The sequence below is a fragment of the Ailuropoda melanoleuca genome, chromosome 5, assembly GCF_002007445.2.
Source record: "Ailuropoda melanoleuca isolate Jingjing chromosome 5, ASM200744v2, whole genome shotgun sequence".
Taxonomy (NCBI): Eukaryota; Metazoa; Chordata; class Mammalia; order Carnivora; family Ursidae; genus Ailuropoda; species Ailuropoda melanoleuca.
Window position 1 is genome coordinate 36,231,991 of NC_048222.1, and position 24,833 is coordinate 36,256,823.

General features: G+C 51.5%; 1 protein-coding gene across 15 annotated transcripts in view; it reads left to right on the forward strand.

Annotated features, from left to right (window-relative positions):
• Positions 1-1,092: 1,092 nt before the first annotated feature.
• Positions 1,093-24,833, forward strand: part of GRAMD2A (GRAM domain containing 2A) — a 34,245-nt gene continuing 10,504 nt past the window's right edge. For 2 of the 15 annotated variants that reach the window (XR_004625507.1, XM_034660721.1), the window contains exon 1: positions 1,093-1,197. Coding sequence is in view for 1 of the 15 variants with exons in the window: in XM_034660721.1 (XP_034516612.1) it covers positions 1,157-1,197 (41 nt within the window). In the remaining 14 variants the exon portion in view is untranslated. The other 13 variants (XR_004625512.1, XR_004625508.1, XR_004625503.1 and 10 more) reach the window with 12 other exon arrangements.

Below are 24,833 nucleotides of genomic sequence, written 5' to 3' on the forward strand. Positions count from 1 at the left end.
GCAAGAACCTTGCGCCTCCTGCTGGTCGCTCCTGGGTGGTGAGCCAGGCCACCTGCCATCCTGTCCTCTGCGGGGCGCAGAGGTGCTGGGAAAGCAGGAGCTGACCATCTTGAGGAGATAGGTTACCCCTGCAGCACCCTGAGGAGGTGGTAGCTGGGTCTCTAAAAGCTGCGGCTGGGACATCTTACTGACTTATTTGGACCAAAGTGGAGAGGGCAGCAACAAAGGCCCCTACCCCCTGCTCTGGTGGGTTTAGGTCTTCTGCAGCAGAGGCCCCAAACGTAAGGGCACTGTAGGAGAACAGCAAGTTGCTCTCCCAGTTTCCAGAATATTTCTCTCGGCTCCATTTGTGCCCCACCTGTCTGCCAATGTCCTCCCCCATGACAAAACAGGGCCAAGGAGTTGGGAGAGGTTTAGGAATGGAAGGGAAGCTGGCTTGCACCTTCCCTCTCCGCACCCCTCCCAAGGACCAAGCCCTACCTGGCAGGAGGAGGGAATGGTCCTGAAGGTCAGGTAAGCTCGGGGAATAGGGCTCTGGCTCCGTTCTCAAGGCCCGGGTCATTGTCCCATCCCACCACTCAGCTTTACTGTCTTGCTTCCCCACTTGATTTCTGGCCATCGTCAGTCCCTCCACAGGACCCAACTCGGAGAAGTGCGCTGGCTCCCGGGCTGCGCGACTGCCCGACTACCCTATTTAAAGTTTCCTGTGTTCCCTAACTCATGTCACTGCAGCCGAGAGAGGTTGAAACCTACCCTGGAGCTCAGAGTCGGGAGGGTTGAGAGGAGGACGGGAACGGGTTGCTGCAGAGGGCACCGAGCGCCGAGACCTGTAGGGCTGAGGAGGAAGAACCTGGAGGGGACCCAAGGCCCGCGCTGTGAGGGGCAGGAAGTGCAGACCCAGGCCCGGGCCACCGGGACTTGCGGGTCTGGAGGTAGGAGTGGTAGAATCTGCGCAGAGCTCCCGGCAGAACCCGGAGGAGGAACGGCTAATGGGCGGGGCCCGTCCCGCGGCAGCAGCCAATGGGCGGGGCCCGTCTTGCGGCAGCAGCCAATGGGCGGGTGGGGGCGGGCCCACGGGTCGGGGGCGGGAGCGGGAGCTGGCGGACGAGCGCCGGGTCTCGCCGCGCGGTCCCCGGCGCTCGCTGGAGGTGCCGCAATGACCGCTCTGAGTCGGGGTGAGGCCGCCGAGGCGGGCAGGTAAGGAGCTGAGGCCAGCGGGCTGGGCTCGGGGGGCCGGGGGCTGCCGCGAGGGGACGCCGCCTGGCAGGGCGAGGCTGCCCCGGGGGGCCCCGGCGCCTAGGCACATTCTGGCCGCGGGGCAGGCACCTCCCGGCCACCGGAATTTGGGCTCCGCTCCAAGGCTGCGCAGCGCGGGCCCGGGCGCCTCCGGGGGCTGCGAGGTATTGGCGAGGGGGTAGATGGACCGGCTGTCGGCGCTCCGTAACTGGGGGAGGAGAGAAGTCCGGGCGGCATCAGGAATAGTGGAGGGCACCCTCCTCGGGACTTCTCTTACCGCGTCTCCGCCACTATCGCTATTCATTCATTCACTCACTCATTTATTTATTCCCCAACCAAACCGATTGCCTCATCCTGACTGTCCCTCACCCAAAGTCTGGCGCTTTCCTGCTGGCCCTCGGAGGGGTCAGCCTCTCTCCCCTCCCAGCCTGGTCTGCAATTGTAGTGGCCCGCAGCGGCCCAGGAGGCAGCGTGGAGCTGTCCCGGCACGACTCAGCCGCACCCGTGCACCAGGCCTGTCCCGATCGGGCGCGCTGGGGCCGGTCTTTCAGCCTGGAGATCTGACCCAGAGTCGCTTTGGGAGGAAGGAAAGTTCTTGCACCCGGGCAAGGGGCAAGGAGGCTGGGCAAGCTGGAGGTGGCGTTTCAGGTGACAGCAAGAATTGTGGCTTGTGCTCCTTGAGGTCTTCGGTACTGCGGGAGGGATTATTTAGGGAAGACAGAGGCAGTGAATGAAGCTGTAACAAGTTCCTGCCCTTGCCCAGGTCCCAAGCCCCACAGTCGGATCTCTGGAGGGCAACCTGGCTCCCCTGGCCAGCTAGCACTGGGGAAGGTAGGGTGAATGTGTGAGTCCTATGCCCATTCCATGCAGGTTTATGGACCTGGCTGAATCCTTACGGGCTCCCTCCAACCTGTTTTCAGAGGCTGGTGCGTCTCTACCCACCTGTCATTTGCCCTCATTTGCTTTGCTTGTCTCCCCTCTCCTCATGGCTGGTTAAGGGTGCCCCCATCCTTGCAGGGATCGGGCTCCTAGGGAATAAGAGAGTGCCCTGACAATCTCTGATGTCTTAGCCGCATGTACACTTCCAGTTGGCTCCAAAGTCCAGCTCCTTTCAAAGATTTATAGGGTTGCAGGGAGAGGTGGCTTAGAGGGTGTCCCTCCCATCCTGCAGTGAGGGGGCCAGTATATCCCCTGCACAGTCCTCTGTTACACTGGTTAGAGTCCAGTCCATGCTGACAGATACTCTCAGGTTTGAGGTTGCAGTTTGACAGGGCCAGTTAAGCAGTGAGCATCTCTGGGCAAATGGACAGGTTTAGAGGGCAAAGCTGATGGAGGCTGCCACTGAGCCCCCGGGAGAGTTTCGGCTGGCACCAAATCAAAGATCTTCCTGACTTGCCTTAGGGAGAAATTTCGGAATTAGCCTAGAGGGGACAGCCTGCCCCTATCCATGCCTTGATGTTACAGGTTGCTTTCAAATTTCTGAACTTAGGTGAGTCCTCAAAAGCCTTAATGCAGACCAGAAAGACTGTGCCAGTTCGTCCACCTAGGATGACCCCCCGAGGTTGAGGTCGGCCAGCCAGCCTCCCCGAAGCTCTTCCCAGGGCCTGCTTAGGCGGCTCTGCCCAGTCCTTAACCTGCTTAAGCTGTGGCTTTGGCCCCCCTGAATGCCACATACGGTTTTTATCCGACCAGCACAGACAGCCTTGCTCCGGGATTCAGAAGTGAGTTCTAAGCCTCATGCTGTTCCTATTTTGCTGAGACTTGGGAAAAGTCAGTACCCCTCTCTGAGTCTGCTTGGCCATCGTCATAATGGAAGGAGATTGGGTTGTAGGCTCCCTGAGGGCCTTCTCTATGATGTCCTATTCGGTTATCCTGCCGATTAGCCTCAATTTCCCCTCAATTTCTGGAAGCATTTTATTTCTTCACATAATTTCTTCTTTGCTATGACTACCTGTAGAACGTCCATGAAATCAAGGGGCGCCTGGCTGGCTCAGTTGGTGGAGCATGTGACTCTTGATCTCAGGGTCATGAGTTCAAGCTCCATGTTGGGCACAGAACTTACTTAATAAACACACACACACAGGCCCATGAAATGGAAAACGGCACAGCATTCCACTTGGTACAGTGTCCAGTGCCTGAATTTGGACACCAGAAAATAACTTGCTTTTCTCCTTTCCTGAAAAGTGAAAATAGGCCCCCACGTTTCTGCAGCTGCCACTGGTCCCAAGTGTAAGTTTGGCGTGAAGTCGCTGTGGGCCACCGTGCTGCTATTCACCTGGGCCGCAGGGCACCAATCTGTCACTATCTGCCGTCACCAACCTTGGCAGCATTGATGTATCCCCCAGGTGTTTACTGATGTAGGAAAGGAAGGAGGACAGGAGAGCCGAGGTCCCCGGGAATGGAGTTTCTTGGGTGGTAAGAAATAATTGCCTCCCCCAGCCCCATCCCAAGGAGTGCCTGCCTGCTATAGGACAGATTCCAGAAGCAAGGATTTTCCCCAAGAATGTAAGCTTCTATAGGGTAAGCTGGTTCCTCCCTTCTCCCTGCCACCATCGCACATTTTTACCGGTTTAGAAATGCTTGGTCCTAATTTAGGACTGGAGTTTTAACAACCCATGGAGGTTGAACCCACTCCTTGAGTCCGAGTCCTAACTGCATGTTTCCTCTGCTTATGTTTAATATCCACTAGAAAGTCACATGGTGAGTTTTTTTTAAACAGATGTGTTTCTGGCTGGCACTCTTTCTTTCTTTCTTTTTTCTTTCTTTCTTTCTTTCTTTCTTTCTTTCTTTCTTTCTTTCTTTCTTTCTTTCTTCTTTCCTTTCCTTTCCTTTCCTTTCCTTTCCTTTCCTTTCCTTTCCTTTCTTTTCCTTTCCTTCCTTCCCTCCTCTTTCTTTCTTTCTTTTCTTTCTTTTCCTTCCTTCTCCTTCCTTCCTTCCTTCCTTCCTTCCTTCCTTCCTTCCTTCTTTTCTCTTTCTCTCTCTCTCTTTCTTTCTTTTCTTTCTCTTAAGGAGCCTCTACACCCAACGTGGAGCCCGAACTTACAACCCCGAGATCAAGAGTCGCATGCTCTACTGACTTGAGCCTGCCAGGCACCCCACACTATTTCTATCTTAATCTGAAACAGGAAGCATATAAAGAATGAGTTTAAACAGGGGCACTGGGGTGGCGCAGTCGGTGAAGCGTCTGACTTGGTTTTGGCTCGGGTCATGGTCTCAGGGTCATGAGATTGAGCCCCGTGTCACATTCAGCACAGGGTCCGCTTAAGTGTCTCTCCCTCTCCGTCTGCTCCACCCCATCCCCACTCTCCCCCACTCTCTCTCACATAAATAAATACATCTTTAAAAAAAAAAGGAATTAGTTCAAATCAAATACGAATTCCGTTTCCTCCTAGCAGGTTGATGTCGCACATCGGTGGTATATCAAATATTTGTCGAAATCGTCCTGGCATTTCATGTCATTGGCATCCCTCTTGTTCTCTGACTTCGGGTCACAGCAGCAGGGCTGGTATGCCTGAGCAAACAGCTGTGACCAGTTATAAGGGTTTTTTTTCTCTCTTCTGCTGAAAAAAATTTAAATGTTTCTAATATGTGTTAACATGAACTGGATTCCTCAAAACTTGCCCATACCAACCCAGGCCACACAAAGAGCTATTTAAAAATAAGTTTTGAATTTTGAAGGACTATCCAGAAATGTTATTTTAAAACAACCCAGCGACAGGGGCGCCTGGGTGGCTCAGTTGGTAAAGCGTCCGACTCTTGGTTTCGGCTCAGGTCACGATCACAGGATCCTGAGATGGAGCCCGTGTTGGGCTCCCTGCTCAGCGGGGGTCTGCTTTTCCTCTCTCTGCCCCTCCCTCCTGCCCATGCATGAGCTCTCTCTCTCAAATAAATAATCTTTTTTTTTTTTTAAGTTAAAAACAAAATAAAACAACCCAGTGACATTACCTCAGAAATGATCATCATACTGGGCTTCCTTGACTAGCAAACAACTTGAAAAATGCTTGTATTTTTCATTGTTAAATCCTTTTATTGCAGAAAAATTCAACCATATATAAATGAGAGAATGGTACAATAAGCAGGATGTGCCCATCACCCAGCTTCAATAATTACCAAGTTATGGGCCAACCTCGTTTCATATATACCTTCCTCCTCTCTCACTCCTGGATTATTCTGAAGCAAATCTAAGATATTATATTATCAACAACTATTTCAGTGTGTATCTACTTTAAAAAATATAACTACACTACTATTATCACACCTAAAAAATAATAGTAACTCCTTAAAATCATCAATGAATTAGCTTTTAAAGATCCCCCATTGTCTCATAAACGTCTTGGTACCATTTGTTTAGTTTGATAAGAATCTGAATGAGTTTGATGCAATTGGTTAACATACTGAATCTCTATGTCTATGTCTGTATAATCTTTTGTAATCTGTAGGTCCCCCTTCCATTTCTTCTTTTTTTTTTCCTTGCAGTTTTTAACTAATCTCTACACCCAGCATAGGACTTGAACTCACAACCTTGAGATCAAGAGTTGCACGCTCCACTGACTGAGCCAGCCAGGCGCCCCTAGCTCGAACCTTTCGATAAAGAAATGTCCTTTCCTCAACTATTTGGTCACTGAGGTATAGCGCCAACAGTGATCTGGTTTTATCAAGGAACAGGATGACCAAGGTTTGTTCCTTGGTGAAGGATCGCTAGCTACAATGAGGTCTATTTGGGTGTTGGAAAGAACTTTCTAATAGAACTTTCTGCATGACACACCTGATGGATGATACTCGCATGTAGGTACACATTTTTAAATTCTTTCTGCCTGATTGCAACTTTACCTTTTTTTTTTTCCACCCACTGGACTATTTATGTCCTTATACCAAGTTCCTTGATGTGCGTAACACTGAACGAGTTTTTTCTTCTTTCTTTCTTTCTTTCTTTCTTTCTTTCTTTCTTTCTTTCTTTCTTTCTTTCTTTCTAATGTTTTATTTATTTGTCAGAGAGAGAGAGCACAAGTAGGGGGAGCAGCAGGCAGAGGGAGAAGCAGGCTCCCCACTGAGCAAGGAGTCCCATGCAGGCCTCGATCCCAGGACCCCGGGATCCTGACCTGAGATGAAGGCAGACGCTTAACAAACTGAGCCACCCAGGAGTTCCAGTTTTTTTCTTTTTTTCTTTTAAGTTATTCTCAGATCTGTAGTCATTGTGATAGAATAATAGGAAGAGGCTGAGCGAAGGACCTGGATTCAAATCCTTTCTCTGTTACTAAGTTACTACTGGCTTTGAGTCCCCCTTTCTTCATCCGTGAAACAGAGTCACATCCGGCCGGCCTCAAAGGCTGTGTAATGGCTGAGACACAGCACGTGCTCACCAAAAGTTCCTTTCCCTGCAGTGCACCCAGCTTTGAGAATCTGAGACCAGGCTTCTAGTGATCCAGCCCCAGCTTTAAGAAATCTTGGTCTGTTTTCCTTTTGAAGGTGCAAAGTTTATTTTTCGGAAATAAACTTTATATTTTGAGGTAATGGTAGATTCACATTGTAGGAAATGATACAGAGATCTCATGTACCTTTCACTCAGTTTCTCCCAGTGGTAACATCCTGCTTAAGGAGAACACCCAGGCACAACCAGAAAATTGATGCTGATATCACCCATTGACCTTATTCAGATTTCACTGGTTTGATATGCACTCATGTGTGTGTGTCTCTGTGTGTGTGTGTGTGTGTGTGTGTGTGTGTGTGTGTTTAGTTTTGTGCAGTTTTATCACGTGCGGGGATTTGGCAAAGTTCATTTTTAAAATCAAGGTTTCTTTTTCTGTTGGATTCTAAGAGTTCTCATGTAAGAAGAATGAGGTTTTAGGAATTTGAAATTTCAGAGGTGTCTATTAGTTAATATTGCTGTGACCTTGACACAAGTCTTTTTCTTGCTGTATCCTTTTTCTTCCTTTTTATTCTTTCCACTAAATGAAGATAGTGTATTGTGATCACAAAATTCAGGCAGAGTATACAGAAAAGTATAAGGAAGAAAATTTTTAAAAATCTAAAATCCCAACTCATGGAGAAAGATATTGTTGGAATTTTGGTGAGCACGCTTCCCACATATATTTTATTATGCGTGGTCTTCTATATAAGGTCTTTCCAATGTTATGTTATGCTTTCATGCTTATATAGATTTAGTTTTAATAAATGACTTGATAAAAATCATTTTAATTGTTACATAGCCTTTCATCCATGAGTAAACCACAATTTGTTCCTGCTCTACTGTTCTTTTTTTCTTCTAACCACAGTTCAGTGAGCATTCTTATACATTTAAATTTGTGTCCACCTATTTTCTAAGGATAAATTGTTAGAGGTGGAATTTATGGGTCTGACGGGTATCTACGTATGAAATTTATGTACGTTTTCTCACACTGCCTTACCACACAGTAGTGGGTGAGACTGCCCATTCACCAGCATGTTGCTCAACAATAGATATTATTAAACTTTTGAGCCTTTGACACTTACTAAGTAGAAAAGAAGATATCATTTCTACCTTTTATTTTAAATATTAAAAACAATCTTTATTGTTTTTTGCTGGTTTTGAAAGTATTACATGCCTATTTTAATAAGTTTAAATGAAAGAGAAATTAAAGAGAGTAAAAATCAGGGGGCACCTGGGTGGCTCAGTCAATTAAGCACCTGCCTTCGGCTCAGGTCATGATCCCAGGGTCCTGGGATCCCCAGGGTCCTGGGATCGATCCCCACATTGGGCTCCCTGCTCAGCGGGAAGTCTGCTTCTCCCTGTGCCTCTGCCCCTCCCCCTGCTTGCGAGTGCTCTCTTTCTCTGTCAGGTAAATTAATAAAATCTTTTTAAAAAAAGACTAAAAATCACTCTATAATTCTCACACAAGATATAATCACTGTTGTTTGATATATACCCTTAGGTATAGAAGGTTAAATTTTATAACTGGATTAATTTTATCTTACTTACTAATCTGTACCTACTTTTCACTAAACAACACATTTTGGGCCTTTTTCTCTACAAGCCCATGCAGCTGTACTCCACTATTTTAGTCAATTGCATATGAATCTATGATATTGATAAAATATTATTTAGGTATTTCCACTTTTTTCACCATAATTGTTAGCCATATGAATATAAATTTATGCCTACTTGTCCATTTATTTCCTTATGCCAAGTCCTGTGAGATGGAGTTGTTGGATCAAGGGATCTCTCTAGATTTGTAATATATCCTTGGTGGTACTGAGCACTATAAATTTTTAAGTGCATACCAATAATATAGTTATGAGAAATATTTCTTCTTTTTTGACTTGCCTGTTTAATATTCTTTGCTCACTTTTCTATTAGATCATTTACTTCTTCTTACTGACTTGGATGAGCTCATTATATGTTTAAAAATATCAATTCTTTGTTTAAATTTTGATGTACAAAGTTTTTAATTTTTATGCAATTAAATCTTTAATGTGTTCTGGGTTTTATATCTTGCTTAGAAAAATCTTTCTCAGTGTTTTAATACTCTCCTCTATTTTGTTTTAGTTCTTTATTGATTTAGAAAATATTTGGGTGTTCACTCTCTTTGGAATTTATTTTTGCGAATGGTGTGAGCTAGCCAGGTGCCCCAGTACCACTTATTGGACAATCCAGTCTTCTCTTACTTATTTAGAATGCCTTCTTTATCATGTACTGAATTCTCAGATAGCCATAGATCATGTTCTGGACTCTCTGTTAGGATCTGTTCATCTTTCCTAAGCCAGTAAGTACCATGGTATTTTTTTTTAATTAAATTAAATTTTATTTAAATTCAATTAATTAACATATAGTGTATTATTAGTTTCAGAGGTACAGTTCCGTGATTCATCGGTCTTATATAACACCCAGTGCTCATTACATCATGTGCCCTCCTTAATGCCCGTCACCCAGTTACCCATCCCCCTCCCCTCCTTCCCTCTAACAACCCTCAGTTTGCTTCCTTTGAATACCATGGTATTTTGATTGCTCTAGCTTTGTAGTTTGTTCTGACATCTGGTAAGGCAAGCCCTTGCATTAAATTTGAGATAAATTCGCTCCTTTAAAACTTTGAATCTTCCCACTCAAGAACATTTATTCAAGTCTTCTTTTATGTCTTTTAAAAAAGGTTTGTGGTTTTTTTCCTCATGGACTTTTGACATTTTAAAAGTTTATTCTTGGGGCGCCTGGGTGGCTCCGTCGTTTAGCATCTGCCTTCACCTCAGGGCGTGATCCCAGCATTCTGGGATCGAGCCCCGCATCAGGCTCCTCCGCTGGGAGCCTGCTTCTTCCTCTCCTACTCCCCCTGCTTGTGTTCCCTCTCCCACTGCCTGTCTCTCTCTCTGTCAAATAGATAAATAAAGTCTTAAAAAAAAATCTTTAAAAAAAAAGTTTATTCTTTATATAATTTTTTTTTTTTTTACTGTGGGTCTATAGAGAAACTATTGCCTTTTATGTTGATCTTATAACCCCTAGAATAATAAACTCCATAAGAACTCAGTACGTGTCCATCCCCACCACAGCTCTGCCTTGCCTACTGCCCAAATATAAGAATGTCGGGGCCACTTTCTTTTGTTTTTGGAGTTGATCATGTGTCCTCTAGATAGTTTACCTTACCATCTTTCAAATAAAAATTCTCTCTTTTGAGGGAGCGCCTGGCTGAGTCGGTGGAGCATGGCACTCTTCTCGGGGCGGTGAGTTCAAGGCCCACTTTGGACGTAGAGGTTACTTAAAAAAAATATATGGATAAATAAAAATTAAAATTTCTCTTTTTAGTGTCTAAACTTTTTCTTTCTTTGTCTTGCTTTTGTGCAATGGCTAGAACCTCCAGAACATTGTTGACTCATAGGGGCGAGAGCAGGCATTCCTAGGGGGTTTCCACCAGTTAGACAATCTGGAGTTCTCCCTGGAGGAAGAGGTCCCAGGACCCAGCAAGCCCCGCAAGACTAGGTCATGGCTCAGGAATCTGAACCCTTCGCGGCCGCACAGCTTGGGGGAGGCCAGTTGTCCCGAGCCTGAGGCAGGGCACCAGCCAGACCCTGCTTTGGGCCATCCTAAATCCGGGCCGGCTACCAGGTTTGGTGCTGGACACCGATCCAAAAGGGGACCTCGGATGGGGGCGCTGTCCCTTTTCAGGGAGGCCGGGGGGGGGGCGGTGGGGCTGCTGCCCTCCAGGCAGCACACCCCCCTCCCCGCGCCCCCGCGCCCCGTCTGCGCCAGCTTTTGCTCTCAGCGCTTAGGGCCCATCCGCTCCCTCGGAGGTTGGGCCGTTGGACCGGGTGGGCCGGCGGGATCTCTGGCGCCGGGCCTCCGCCTCGCGGAGCCGGCGCTCTGTGCGGGGCTGGAATTCTGGGTGTGGCCGCCCTCTGGCGCCGGGTGACCCGGGCCTCCCAGCCCCTGCGGAGGCAGGCGCCCGAGACCGACCCGTGCCTCTCGAGCTGCGGCAGACGCGCGCGGGGTGGAGGAGCAGCAGGTGAGGACGCCGGCGCGGTTGGACCTGCAGTGAGGCTGCGGGCGCAGGGGGGCTGCGGGCGATCGTGGCCCCCTCCCCACAGGGAACCTTCTCCCGCCCTCCAGCATCCCCGCCGACTTTCACTGGGAGGGGGGCAGCAGGATCCGAGGTTGGCCCAGGACTTGGCTCAGCGGCATCCTCCATTGTACTCAGAGACCCGGCCGGCCTCACTGTCCGTCCCTGGGATGCGGTCACCGGCCTGGGAGGGAGTAAAGGGGAGCAGGTCTTTCGCACCCGAGTTTGGATTCACACACTCCCCACCCCACCGAGATGGCGGAAGTTACCCTATCCTGACCTTGTTGCTGGAGGGACTGCCTTCAGCCTTCCTCCCACCTGCCTCTCAGTTAGCCACTGACGCCCAGTCCTCCTTTGGACACGCTCCTTCGGCTTCCATGACAACACCTACCCCTGGTTTTCTTTCTACCTCTTGGCTCGCTCTCTCCTAGTCTCCTTGGGGGACTACCCCCCCCCCAATCTTTAAGTCTTGTGCTCCTTCGGGTCCCAGATTTCTCTCTTCCTTCTCCACCTCCTTGAGATATAATCCAGACCGTAAGATTCACTCTTTGAAAGTGTACAATTCCGTGGCTTTTAATGTATTCACCAAGTTGTGCCGCTCTCCCCACCGTCTAATTCCAGAACAGTGTCATCACCCCAAAGAGAAACCCTATGCACATTAGTCACTTCCCATTTCCCCTTCCCCCAGCACCTTGGCAACCACTCATCTCCTTTCTGTCTCCACGGGTTTGCTAGTTCTCGACATTTCCTGTACGTGGAATCAGACAGTATGTGGTCTTTCGTAACTGGCTTCTTTCACTTAGCAGAATGTTGTTAAGGTTCTTTCATGTTGTAGCTTGTGTCAATCCGGCGCTCCTTTGCGCGGCTCAGTAATACTCCGTTGTGCGGTTGTATCACAGCGGAGCTGCTCATCGGTTGATGGCTATTTGGGCGGCTTCCGTTTTGAGGGGCTAATTGCCATAATGCTGTGAGCGTTCTTGTACAACGCTTTGTGTGGACATGTTTTCAGTTCTCTCGGGCTGTATAGCTAGGAGTGCAACTGCTGGGTCATACAGTAACTCTATGTTTAACCGGGTGAAGAGCCACCAGATTTTTCCAAAGCAGTGGTACCATTTTACATTCCCGTCAGCAATGTATGAGGGTCCAATTTCTCCGCATCCTCCCCAACGCCTAATATTGATTATGGTCTCCTAGTGGGTGTGAAGTGGTAGCTCACTGTGGTTTTGATTTGCATTTCCTTGATGGCTAATGACGTGGAGCATCTCTTCATGTCCTATTGCTCATTTGACATCACCTTTGGAAAAATGTTTATTCAAACATTTGACCGGTTTTAGTTGGATTACGTCTCTTTATCATATGATTTTAAGAGTTCTTTTTAGGGACGCCTGTGGGGTGCACTCTTGGTTTTGGCTTTGGTGGTGATCTCATAGTCATGAGATTGAGTTGTGAAATTGAGTCCTGGGTCAGACTCCACCTTCAACGTAGATTCTGCTTACGTTTCTCTCTCCTTCTCCCTCTGCCCCTCTCCCCACCTCCCGCACATGCATGCACGCATGCGCGCGCGCTCTCTCTCTCAAATAATCTTTTTTTTAAAAAAAAAAGAATTCTTTTTTAAAAGATTATTTTAATTGTGGTCAAGAAAAACCATAACATAAAATTTATCATCTTAACCACTTATAAGTACATCTGTACGGTTCGGAAGTGTTAAGCACATTCATATTGTGCAATCCGTCTCCAGAACTTTTTCATCTTGCGACACTGAAATACCCATTAAATACCTCTCCACCTTCTCCTCCCTCCAGCCCCTGGCAACCACCATTCCGCTTTCTGTTTCTTTGAATTTGATACTCCAGATACTTTATATAAATGGAGTTATACAGTATTTATCTTTTGGGACTGGCTCATTTCACTTAGTATAGTGTTTTCAAGGTTGTAGGAGTTCTTTGCATATTCTGGATATTAGGCTCATATCAGATATATGACTTGCAAGTATTTTCTCCCATTCTGTGCGTTGTCTGCACTCTCTTGGTGATATCATTAGCACAAAATTTCCCACTTTTGATGAGGCTCGGTTTTTTCTTCCGTTTCCTGTGCTTTCGGTATCGTATCTTGAGAGACTGTTGCCTGATCAAAGGTCGCAAAGATTTACACCTGTTTTCTTCTACAAGTTTTGTGGGGTTAGCTCTGACATTTTTGAGCTTATTTTTGTAAGTGGTGTGAGATAGGGGTCCAACTTAAATCTTTTGCATGTGAATATCTGGTTGTCCCAGCACCATTTGTTGGAAAGACTAATCTTTCTCCCATTGAATTGGTTTTGGCACCCTTGTTGATAGCTTCTCTTCTTTGTGTATCCACTTTCCTAGCTCCTGTACTCATTCATGGGCCAATAACTCAGAAATTTATCACTTTAGTCTGGACCTTTCTTCTGAGCTCTTTACTCCTATATAGCTTGACATCTCCATTTAAATGTTTCTCACACAACTTCAAGACTGAACTCATCATTGTTTCCTTCAAATATGCTCTTTTTCCAATATATTTTCCCTGTTTCATCTCAGTAAAACAGAGCAGTATCCTACTTGCTTAAGCCAGAAATCTAGAGTCATATTTGACATTTTTTTCCCTTCTACCCCAGATTCAATGGATCACCAAGTCAGGTTGATTTCATTTGGAAATATATATCCTGAATCCATCCCTGGCCCTCCATCACCACTGCCACCAAGTCTGAGACATCATCTCTCCATTGGAATACAGTCTCCTAACTGATCTGTCTCCATGGAAAAAATCTTAAACATACACAAAAAAGGAGAGAGCTGTAGGGTGGATACCCATGTATCCATCACCCAGCTATAATAACCATCAACAAAAGATTGTCCCTTTTTCATCAATACTTATCTCTACTCCCCCTTCCCCACCTCCTTTGGATTACTTTCAAGCAAATCTATGTGTCAGAGCGATCTCTTTAAGATACAAAGTTGATAGTGTATTTCCCTGTTTAAATCCCTTTACTGATTCCCCACTGCTTTTAAGAAAATGACAGAAACCCTTATTGGGGTGCACAGGGCCCTGCATGATCTAGCCCTGCCACCCTCTCCAACCTCATTGCTCCCCATGTCACTACTTCCACTCTCCAGACAAAGGCTCTGTTTATGTTCCTCATACATGCTACACACCTCTGGCCTCAGGGCCTTTGCACACCCATCATAAACACTATACAATGACCCCTCTCTAAAGCTCTCCAGATACCCTCCCCCATCTGATTAGCATCCATTGGCTATCGGCTCAAAATGCCACTGCTTCTTAGGGAAAGCTTCCCTGCTTTCCACAGCTGAGTCAGGACTCCCTGATAGAGGTCCAACTAGGACTCTGGGCTCTTCTTTCATAGCATAGATGACAGAGTTATAATTATGTATTGATTTATATAAATATTTGTTTCATGTCTGTCTCTCCCACCAGGCATTTTGGGGATAGTAGCTTGCCTTATCCCTCTTAGTATACACAGTACTTACACAGAGCTAAGCGAATAAGAGACATTCAGTTGGTGTCTGTAGGAGGGAGGCAGAGAGGCTGGCAGCCCTTTGAGGACTGTGACCCTGCCAGCCTCTCCTGGGATAGGGGTTCTTCTGATCGCAGGAGGGTCGGTGGCCATTTGCAGTTCACCGAGTTCCTGGCTCTGCTTTGTTTTTCCCTCAGACGACACTTGCTTTCATTCCTGGGCTGAGGCTCTTTCGCCCCTTTGCAGAGAGTAACTGAGGCCCAGAGAGAGGGAGTGGCTTCTCCAAGCCCCCTCACCAGCGAGACGTATGTCCAGGCCTGCCTCTCTGTCTTCCTGACCCCACACCCAGGCTCTCTTACGACCCTAACACTCCTTCAAACCTGCTCTGTGCCCTGAGAAGGGCCTGGAAGGTCCAGAAAGCCAGAGGGATTCTGAGGTGGGTGTTACGGGGTAGTTGGAATTGGGGTGCGTTGGATGCTATCCACGGATGGACAGAGCGGACTTGTCCCGTGAGTAGCCACGCACCCTGGCAGCCTCCAGCAGGGGCGTCCGGGTGGCTGAGGCTGCCTGTGGGCCGTCCCTCAGCAGGCCCGGCAGAGGGGGGCCCCCAGGAGCACAGGGGTGCTCTGTTTCTTAATGAATGCAAGTCTGTTTTTCGACCTGAATACCCAGCTTCTTGTCTGGACACGGCCAGGCCCTAAGTGGCCGGCCAAGAAAAAGTGGTCTGTGACCAGGTGCAGGGGTGCCAGCTCAAACAGATGCTGCCACAGCAGTGCACACGGCGGGATGAGGCCAGCAGCCGGCAGGCCACTCTCCGCAGAACCGGCCACCAGCTCCACGCTGTGGCCTGGGCTTCGGGAGAAAGCCTGGGCATGCCCAGCAGCCGAGCTTTCGTGTTTCAACTGTGTGTCCCATCTGTCTCCCTGGTGACTGCTGTCCCTCCGCAGGCCTTTGAGCTCTGGCCAGGAAGGGGGCCCAAGACCTTTGCGGGGGAGGGGGGGTAGGGGTGCTGAACTCGGTGGGGCCCAAGCTGTGGGAGTGATTCCTGGCGTCCCCTCGGGTGGAAGGCAGTCACTGGGTGTGGCCCAGGTGCAGAGACAGCCCTCCCCTCAGAGGCTCGCTGGCTGCAGTCCCAGGGCAAGATCCAGTCATGCAGGACGTGTGCGGAGCTCTGTGGGTGCCGTTTGGAGCCCAGCGGGCGCTGGTACCTCTATGTCTGCTTGCCTTGGGCGGCTGCACTTCTAGGCATCCCTCAAGGGGCATGATGGGATGCAGAGGTCTCAGGGCTGCTGGCGGGGGTGGGGGATGGGGGTGCGGCTCAGCGGGCAAGGCTGTGAGAACTGGCCCCCTGCCTGGGGCTGGGCCATGAGCTCCCGGATCCCCGCAGCGGCCCTGAAGATGTGCAGGGCAGAGAGGGGATTTCCCCCCATGTGATAGGGGAGCAGACCCAGAGGAAGGTGCCTGGGGACCACCCAGGAGGAGGTCAAGCGCAGCGAGAAGCTAACTTGAGTGACTTGCTTGTGTTTGTGTCCCGAGGCCCCGGGTTTGCGGGAACAAACTGCACAGAGGAGCTTCTCAGCAGGGAGTGTTTGTTTATTCAGTACACAGTTATTGAGCACTTACTGCATGCCTGAAGCTGTGTGCGGGCCTGGGTAGGAGGGGAATAAGGAAGACTGTCTTCGTGGGAAGATAGCCACTTACATGGGCAGTACAGCAGTGAGGATCCTGAGCAGACTGCGTGCGGAGGCAAAGCGGGAGGGGTCTGCTCTCCCTGGAGCTACCAGCTCACCAGGCTCGGGGAGTGGAGGTGTTGGGGACAAGAGCGAGAAGGTCTCCGTCTTGGGCAGGAGCACATTAGCTAAGCAGGACCTGGGAGCGAGAGCAGAGCCGGGAGGGCAGCTCATTAGCAACCCTCCCAAATGCCTGAGTGCTTGAGAGGAGTCAACCGGAGCACTTTATTCTGAATTCCATCCCTGTGAGGACCTGGGCCTTTTTAGTGTGCCCCGAGAGCTCAGAGCGGGATGGCAGGGCGGCGGGGGACCCTAGAGCAGGGAAGAGGGCAATTGGGGTCCTTTAAGCAGGGTGGGGCCGGTCAACCAAGTGGCTAAGGGCTTGGCGGACCAGCTCTGGGCTCCACAGAAAGACCTGGGCAGTGGGCAGTGTCTGGGCTGCCGAGCATGGGAGATGGGGCCAGCCTTGTTCTTGGGCCTCCCGGCTCCCATTGGGTGGGAGGCCCAGGAGCCTCTGAGGTCCCTGTAGGTAGGAGTTCTTGTTGGCAGCAGAGCTCAAAGGGGTCCTTGTTCAGGCTGGATGCAGCCACCCCCAGAGGGCTACGCCAGCTCCCATCTCTGGAACAACTAGCTCTCCCAGTTTGTTTGGTTCTTTGAGCAAAGAAAATAAAGGCTTGGTGGCGGGGGGATGGGAAGGGGTCTGATCTAGGGAACCCCACTTCCCAGACAGGCCCCTGCATGGCCGTCTCAGTCCAAGAGACCTCCTTTGGTGTCCTCCAATCCCCGTCTACTGGGAGCAGTACGGGAGAGGGCTGAACACCAGGCCCGGAGCCCTCTGGGCAGCGTGCTGAAGGGACAGAATGCAGGATTTCGGCCAGACCAGACTTTGAATTCAGCTCCACTCCTCCCCGGTTGTGTGGTTGTGTGGTTGTGTGGTCGGGAGCTGGTGCCTTACCTGTCTGGGCTGCCTCCTCATCTGTATAGCCGGCCGGAAGCCAGAGCTGGCCTCAGGACTGGAGGTCAGGGGCCACACCTGTTCCTTGCCCTTCTCCCCAGGGGCTCCCTCCACTAATAGGGCTTGATTTAGTTTGAACCTTCTGAGTCCTTCCCCCTCCTGACCCTGAGGGCTCATTGGGGGTGTGGAGGGACCCAGGCTTGGGTGTCAGACCTCCATGGAATCCTGGCCCTGCCAACGACTGCATGGGGGCAAGTCACTGAAGCCAGTCGAGCCTCCGCTCTCCACCCGTGAAATGCCCGCAGAACCACCTGCCCCATGTGAGAGGCTGAAATGACAACGAGGTGTGCCATTGCAGGTGTGCCCTGGTTTGTGGGCTTTGGCCAAAGCAGGTGGGGCTTCTGGGCTTTGCGGCAAGTGCTGGGGCACCGGCGCAGAATTGGAAGCTCATGGGCTGCTAGCAGGGCAGACCCTCTGCTCTCTCCCAGCCTGGGGGCTTGGCCCGCGCCCCGCTGCTTCTCTCTCTGCTCCCTCTTCGCTTGTTCTAGACCCGGCTCCAGGGGCACCTGGAAGTTCTGCTCCAGTGTCCCTGCAGCATGCCTCCCTCCTGGCTGCTCACTGCCTCTGGCTGCATGCCGCCCGTCTCGTAGTCCTGGTTAGGATTCATTAGAAATGGAGTTGGATGGGCCAAGGTCATGCCGTCCTCCCAAGAGGCTGCTGGTCAGCTTGCTGACTTTGTGTAGCAGCATCTGTGCTTCTGCCGGTGGCGGCCAGGGTCATTTGGTCCAGACTGTGACGTCTTGGGAAGCAGGGCGCCCGGCTCTCCACCTTCCCATTCATTTCAAGGCTGCCATAGGTGGTCAGAGGGAACTAAGCACACTCCTGGCCCAGGTGTTCTCAGGCCTGCTCCTGGGAAGTAGGGTTCATACCTGTGCTGAGCGCCTGCCCCTCCTGAATCCTTTGCCGGGGCTGCTGAGCCGGACAGTTGGATGGGGACCCAGCGTGTGCCCCCCAACACACCGAGCCCCACACCCGTACACTCAGGATGGAATTCAGCTGTGGGCTTTTCTTCCCTTTCCTTGTCCAAGAGCAAAGCACTTGTCCTAGATAAGGGACTATCAGCGTAGAAAGTAAAGTGAGGTGCAGCTTCTGTAAGAAATGCTAGGATTCTTTTTGCAAACTATCTTTTGTCTTTTATCTTCAGGTTTTAGAGGACTGATGATAAGCTTGACTCTATCAGCATTACTCCAGTTTCCCTTTGGCAGAGGTCTTGTCCACCAGTGTCTGGGCTGTGTGTCAGGACTCTGGCCCTGGGAGGGACGTAGGGAGGCTCTCGGGAAGAACACAGAGCCAGCGTCTGCTGCACGGAATGCTTCCTTGGCATGACCTAGTAAATGTGCTCTGTGACCTTAACAGATGAAGGAAATCTCTATGAACAATGTGATTCCTGTCTTGCCGAGGTTGTTCCTGGAACTCCAGAGGGGCAGGGCCCTAGATCCAGAGCCCAGGCGGGGGGATTCACCCTGGATTCCAGAAGGTATGCTTGTGGCTCCCTCTGAGCCGCAAAGAAAGGAGAGACGTGGGGGCCAGATTCATCCAGTGGTTTCTTGACACTGGTTGTGTGTTTCAGATCGCCTGAGAGCCTTGAAAAGCCTGAAACTGAACATACCTTATGACCCACCAACTCCAATCCTAAGTGTTTACCCATAGAAATGAATACTTGTGTCCACACAACAGGTACTGGAATGTTCTTGGCCACACTTCCGCAATAGGCAAAAACTGGAAAACTGCCCAGATCCCCATCTACAGTCAAATGAATAAATCAGTTGCAGTATGTCCGTGTAATGGGATACTAAACACTCATGAAAATGCACGGTTTACAGCTACACACAACAGCGTGGAGGGATCCCACAAACGCATTGCTGAGTAAAGGAAACCACGTAAAAGAGTATGTGTGGTACGATTCCATTCACAGAAGGCCCGCGGAGGCAGAGGCCATGTGTGTGCCATGGAAGCCCGGATGACGGCCATCCTTGTGGGTTTCAGGGGGAAGGGATGAGACCAGAAGGAGCAGGGGGCCTTCTGGGGGCTGGCTTCCAACTGGCTTCTATTAGAGAGATGCACTGAATTGTACACTTATTTTATGTGTGCTTTTCTGTATGCAAATTATTCTTTAATAAGAAGTTGAAAATATCTAGTTACCTAGCTGCTCCCCCCAGAGGCTCTGATTTAATTGGTGTGAGACAGGGCTCGGGCATCATTTTTTTGCTTGCTTTTTGAAAAAGCTCTACGTGTGATGTTCATGTGTCACCAGCAGGCCGCACACCAGAGTTGACCGGACGGTCTCTCTCCTCCATGAAGGAGGTAGTGAGCCGTGTGCTGGGGTGGAGATGGGCCACCTCAGTGGGTGGTGGGTTTTGTGCTTTCAGGGACATGCTGCTGAGGCGTGTTTTTTGTTTGGAAGGGGGCTCTACGTGGAGGTCCCTGGGGCCCAGTGTCCTGGCTGGTGGCTGAAGGGGTGAGGGTGTCGCTGGGCCGGGCCCTGAGAAGGGCTGGCAAGCCCCACAGGATGCTCTTATCTCGAATGTCCAGGAGAAGTCAACTTGGGAGCTGCCCCCAAGTTGCCCCAGGGGACCTGCCAGTGACCATGAAGGCCCAGCTGGCTCAGGATGCTAGGCCTGGCTTTCTGCTCCAGCCTGGCCTGGGTATGGCTCCTGCCAAAGGCTTGGAGGAGCCCCGGGTGGAGGTTTGCCCTGGGGCTACGGAGGGTTGAGTGTGGGCAAGGGGGCTGGGTAGGCTGGAGGGGTGCTGCCTAGGCACAGGATGGCCCAGGGGCATGCCGTCCAATGAACAGTGCAGTAGAGGCAGGAGGGCCCGGCCTGTGCTTTCCCCAAATACCACATCCCATCCCGCCTGAGCCACTTTCTCCTTTTGCTTATGTCTTCTGCCTCCCACTTGAGCTCCCCCTTTAATCAGTCGGCCAGCCTGGGCTGGGTGGCTGGTGGTTCTGGGCCAGTGCTGACTGCCTGCTCCATGGGCGAGGTTCCGTCCGTCTGCAGGGACCCCGTGGGCCCCATCCGCTGTGCCTTCCGTCCTGCTGCCTTGCTTTTCCCTCCCCTCCTCCCTCTGGGAGTGTCACCATCTCTCTTTCTCTGTCTCCTTCCCTCACGGAAGCAAACACTGGGTACCTGCTGTGTGCTGGTGATACAGGGATGTATGAGACACACCCCTGGTGGAGCTCAGAGTCGACTGGGGGCAGACGGATGTGTAAACAGACAAGCACACTCTGGTGTGGTAAGTGCTGGGACGACAGCATGATGGAGGGGATGAAGGACCACAGAGGAGGGACTGACCAGCTCTGCACAGGGGAAACCAGGGAAGGCTTCACAGAGGAGGTGACATTGGAACTGAGGCTCAACAGATGAGTGGAATTCCCCTGATAGATGAATGCGGAGAGGAATGCCGGGTGCAGAGGACGCGCCGCTGGGGAGGGCAGCTGTGGCAAGGAAGCTGGGGCTCAGGGGAGGCTTGTGGGGGAGCCCAGGAAGGGAAGCAGGGCGATCAGGAAGGCCTGCAGCGGAGGCGAGAGGGAACTGAAGAAGGAGCAGCGGCAGCAGAGCGGTGGGATCGGATCTGGGCCCAGGGTGGCTCTGTTGGCCGTGCAGACACAGGAGTGGGCCAGGCCCGTGAGCAAGCTTGTCGCCAGCATCCGCGGAAAGGCTGGTGGCGATGTGGCTGGCCCGCGCAGCAGGAGCCGGGGGAGGTGGCTGGTGTCATGGGTTAAGCAGTGGTAAGGCCCTTGGGGCCTTGGGGAGCGATGGGTCCTAGGGGTGGGGAGGAGCCAGCTGCGGATTCTGGCTTGGGCCCAGGTGGCAAGAGGGGCCTTGCAGGGATGTCGGGCGCGCAGAAGGAGGCAAATCTTGGGGGATGACCCCGAGCGTGCTTGGTGGATGCGTCCTGATGGCGGCCGAAGCTTAGGAGGAGAGGGGGTGTCGAGGTTAGAGATTTAGATTTGAGAGTGCCCGCGGGTGGAAGCATTCTGAGCTGGGCGGCATCGAGAGCGGAGCCCGTGGCAGGAGTCCCGTGAAACCTGGTCTGTGAGTTCTGCAGGACGTAGCTCGGCTCTGGCACCTCTGGGTTCCCTCCTGGTTGTCTCTCTCTTCCTCTCCTGCCCCTGGCCCCCCTTTCTTGACTGGCCTGGCTCCTCTCCTGACATCTCCCCCGATCTGCTAGCTGCCCTTCCCAGCCCTTTCAGCAGCCCCACGCTGGGCTCCGGGCAGGATAAGCTCAGTGTTTGTGGAGGGAATGAAGGAAGGCTTGCGGGGGGGTGGGGGGGCAGTACCTGCCGTGTCCTCTGGGGAGAACTCCCACGCCTTGGGACCCGGCTCAGCACGGTGAAAGGGCCCCATCTGAGGTGTTCCCTGACCTTTCCTACCCCCTCTAATGTCCAAACTATTGGGCCTCCCCTGTTGCCTCCCCTTGATGAAATAATGATATTTTGGGGGGCTTTGATTGAAAAAACAGACAGGGATTTGAGGACTTCTGATCTTACCCCACAGAGTGGAGTTGGGGTGGGACCGGCTGGGCTGGGGTGTCGTTCACCACACAGAGTAACTGGCTTGAGGAGGTCTGTGTGGGAGTGCACCGAGGCTACCAGCACAGTGGGGGGACCCAGGCTGGTCCCCCCATTCTCCAGCTTCCTGCTCTTGAAGCCTCCTTCCTGGCCTTCTGCAGCAGGGCCCAGTGGGTCTGGGGGCTCCCCGCCTGACTGGTTCTGTGGCGACCACTGTGCCCCAGTGCCTACCTGTGTATCTGACTTCGCTCCCGAGTCTTCACTCGTCTAAACGCTGCAGGGGAGACGACTAACTGGTAGAAAGCCTGACTCGATCATTCTGAAGGCAGTGCATCTGGGCCCCAGGCGGGGTCTCTGTATCAGGAGCGATATGAGGCCGGCCAGGAGGGACCGGCCTTCACAGATGGACAGGTAGGAACGGCTTGTAACCGTCCTGTTTATCACGTGTAAAGGAGTTGCTTTTAAGTTTAAAGATATTTGAGAGTCGTTTGCTCCCAGTGACTGCGTTTTACCCCCCTTCTTTTCTTCCTGGAGATGCTGTGGGGGTCTTTTGTTTTTCTCATGGTCCATCCCTCCTCCAGCCTCGCTTCCTGTCCCCACACAGTCATTCCTCAAACATGTCATGTGTGCCTGCCACACGCTGGCATTGCCCCCAGCTCAGGGCCTTCAGTGAGGGAGGAGGCAGGGTCCCTGCCATGCCGGAGCCCCCAGAGATGAGCAGTTCTGGTGCTGACCCTGTGTGACAAGTGCTGAGAGGGAGGCCGGGATGGGGGTGCCGTGAGTGCCTGCCCCCAGGGGCTCCTCACTAAGCCGGGGGAGGGCGGAGGGCGGGCTCCCCCCCTGAGAAAGTCACACTAGACTTAAGGATGAGTTTGGTTTAGAATCCACTCACAGGCACAATTATGAGTGAGATTTGGGAACCTATGCAGGACAATAGTCCTACCCAGCGGGTAAGGTTCACCTTCCTTTTCTCTGGGAGCCCTTCTGTGACTCTTGCTCTGCTGCTCTCTGAGCTCCTGCAGCCCTGACACCTCCAGTCACCCTTTCCAGTGCCTGAGTGACAGGCTCCCTGCCTCTGAGACCATGGCCAAGGTCCTTCTTGGGGTCTCTCTCTATCCCTGGTCCTCTAGGTTAGAGTGTGTTCCTTTGAGCGGGCCCCACATCCTTCTCTTTCCTGGTGGCCCAGGAAAGCTCACAGGCTGCAGGGGCCAAGCTCTTCAAGGGCTCAGTGGTTTGACTTGTACACACTCCGGCTTGGGGGCTTCTCCAACCAAAGCACGCAAACCAAGTGAGGAACCGAGAGATGGAAGACGTGGAAGGAATCTACCACACAAAAACGGAACGAAACCCCAGACAAAACTAAAAGGCAAATGACACGCTGGGGAGGATGTTTGGAAACATGATAAACTAAGGATTAATATTCTCAAAAAAGCATTTGATACAAATCAGTAAGACGAACGTGAAGATCCTGATAGACAATTTGCAGGCGACGTCCCGGTGGTTCACGTGTCTACATGGGAAGACGCGTTCAACCCCTCGTAAGCAGAAATGGAAACGCAAATAGCATGTTTCCACGTATCGAATTTGCAAAAGTGAGAGAAAGAATAGCCAAGGGGAAGACCTGGATGTCGGGAAACGGGCGCCCTCACGTAGCGCTGACAGCCGTGGTCACCAGTAGAGCTTCTGGAAGCACTTTGGGAGTGGGTCTCAACAGCCTGAGGAATATGCATTCTCCACCCACGAATCGCACTTCTGAGAACCTGTCTCAGTCACGGATAGGGACACGGGGAATTCCTCATGAGATCATGTTAAGCAACGAAAGTAAGACCTACGTATTACAATGCATAATTCCATTCACATAAATTCTATGTTTATGCATAAACCTTTTCTTTGGGTGACTTTTGAAGAATTTCTTTCCTTCTGGGTGATTTTGATCATCATATTTATATGTTTTACCTTTTTCATATTTTCTATAATGAGCGTAATAAAAATCAAGAGGGGGAGGGAAAACCCTCTTGAAATGTGAAATGATGGAAACAAATAAATCTAGACATTCCCTGTGGGGGGGCAAAAGGGTCAAATCGCTAGCAAAACATGTCACCTTGCAAGATTCAGGAAACCTATGTTGATGTGTGTACCAAAATTCTCCATAAGGGGAGGGGCAGAGGTCACCAGGCCGCAGGGCTGTGGATGGGCTGATTTGGGGGGTGAGGTCACCTGGCTCTTCACTGTGTGATACTGGGGCCAGCTGGTCCCTTGGCTGGTCTGTTTCCTACTGTGTACACAGCATGGTAAGGGGTCAGACTAAATCATCTCTGAGGGTCTTGGCAGGTCTCGGCTGCGTGGGCAACTCTGTTCTTGAAGAAGAGAACTTTGACTTGTCCCAGTGACAGAGCTGAGAGGTCCTGTGGGCTGGTATTTGCTGGCCTCAGGTTCCAGCTTCTTATCTGCCCAGTACCTTGTAGCCTCGTTGTGACCACCGCGGTGCCCTGCCTTGGCCCTGCTTCTTGGCCACCCTCTCTTCCTGTCAGCTTTTCGGCCCACTCAGTTGGGGGTTAGTCGGACTGCTCAGGCTTTATTGATTCCTAGCCTGTCTTCCCTGGAGGGGCAGGAAGGGGGGGACCCTATGCTTCAGAGCTGTTTAGGGGAGGCATGAACTCAAAAGCCACTGGGGAGCCCCACCTGCCCAGGGAGATGGTGTCTCCTCCCTCCAGGGCCCTCCCTCTGGGACATTTTTGAGACGGTTTGGCTCTCAGGGCCAAGGGGCCCTGACTGTCTGAAGGCCACCAGGCCACCTCCTGGTGTGGGGCCCCTCCTCCCCTCCCAGCCCGTAGTTACCTTTGGGCTGACTGGAGCCCCTCCCACACCAGCAGTGCACCAGTCCCTCAGCTCTGCTTTGGCCTTGTGCCCAGCATCCTTTCCCAGACCCCGATGGCTTATGGGAGTGCTGCTCGGGCACCTCAGCAACTTACACCGTCAGCCATGAGCAAGTCTTTGAGTCCTCCTTCCCACTGTGCTTTCTCAGGGGTGGGGCCGGAGTCCTACTTGCCGGGTGCCCCACTAAGGTAGGCTGATTTTCCTTCCGCTCTGGGCACAAACTGACCTGCAGGCTTCCAGAAAAGGCGGCATGAGATTGCCCCCTCCGTCAGGAACCAGAAGACTCCTGCCTAAGCTGCCGCCTCTGGACAGTGACATCTTCAGCCTCAGCCTGAATAGCAGGGCCGGCTGGGGTGCGGGCAGAGGGGCTGGGGCCCGTCTGTGGTGGAGCTGGGAGGGGAAGGTGTTCCCGTGGAGCCGCCCTTCCTGATGTGGGGCTGTTTCTGCTCAG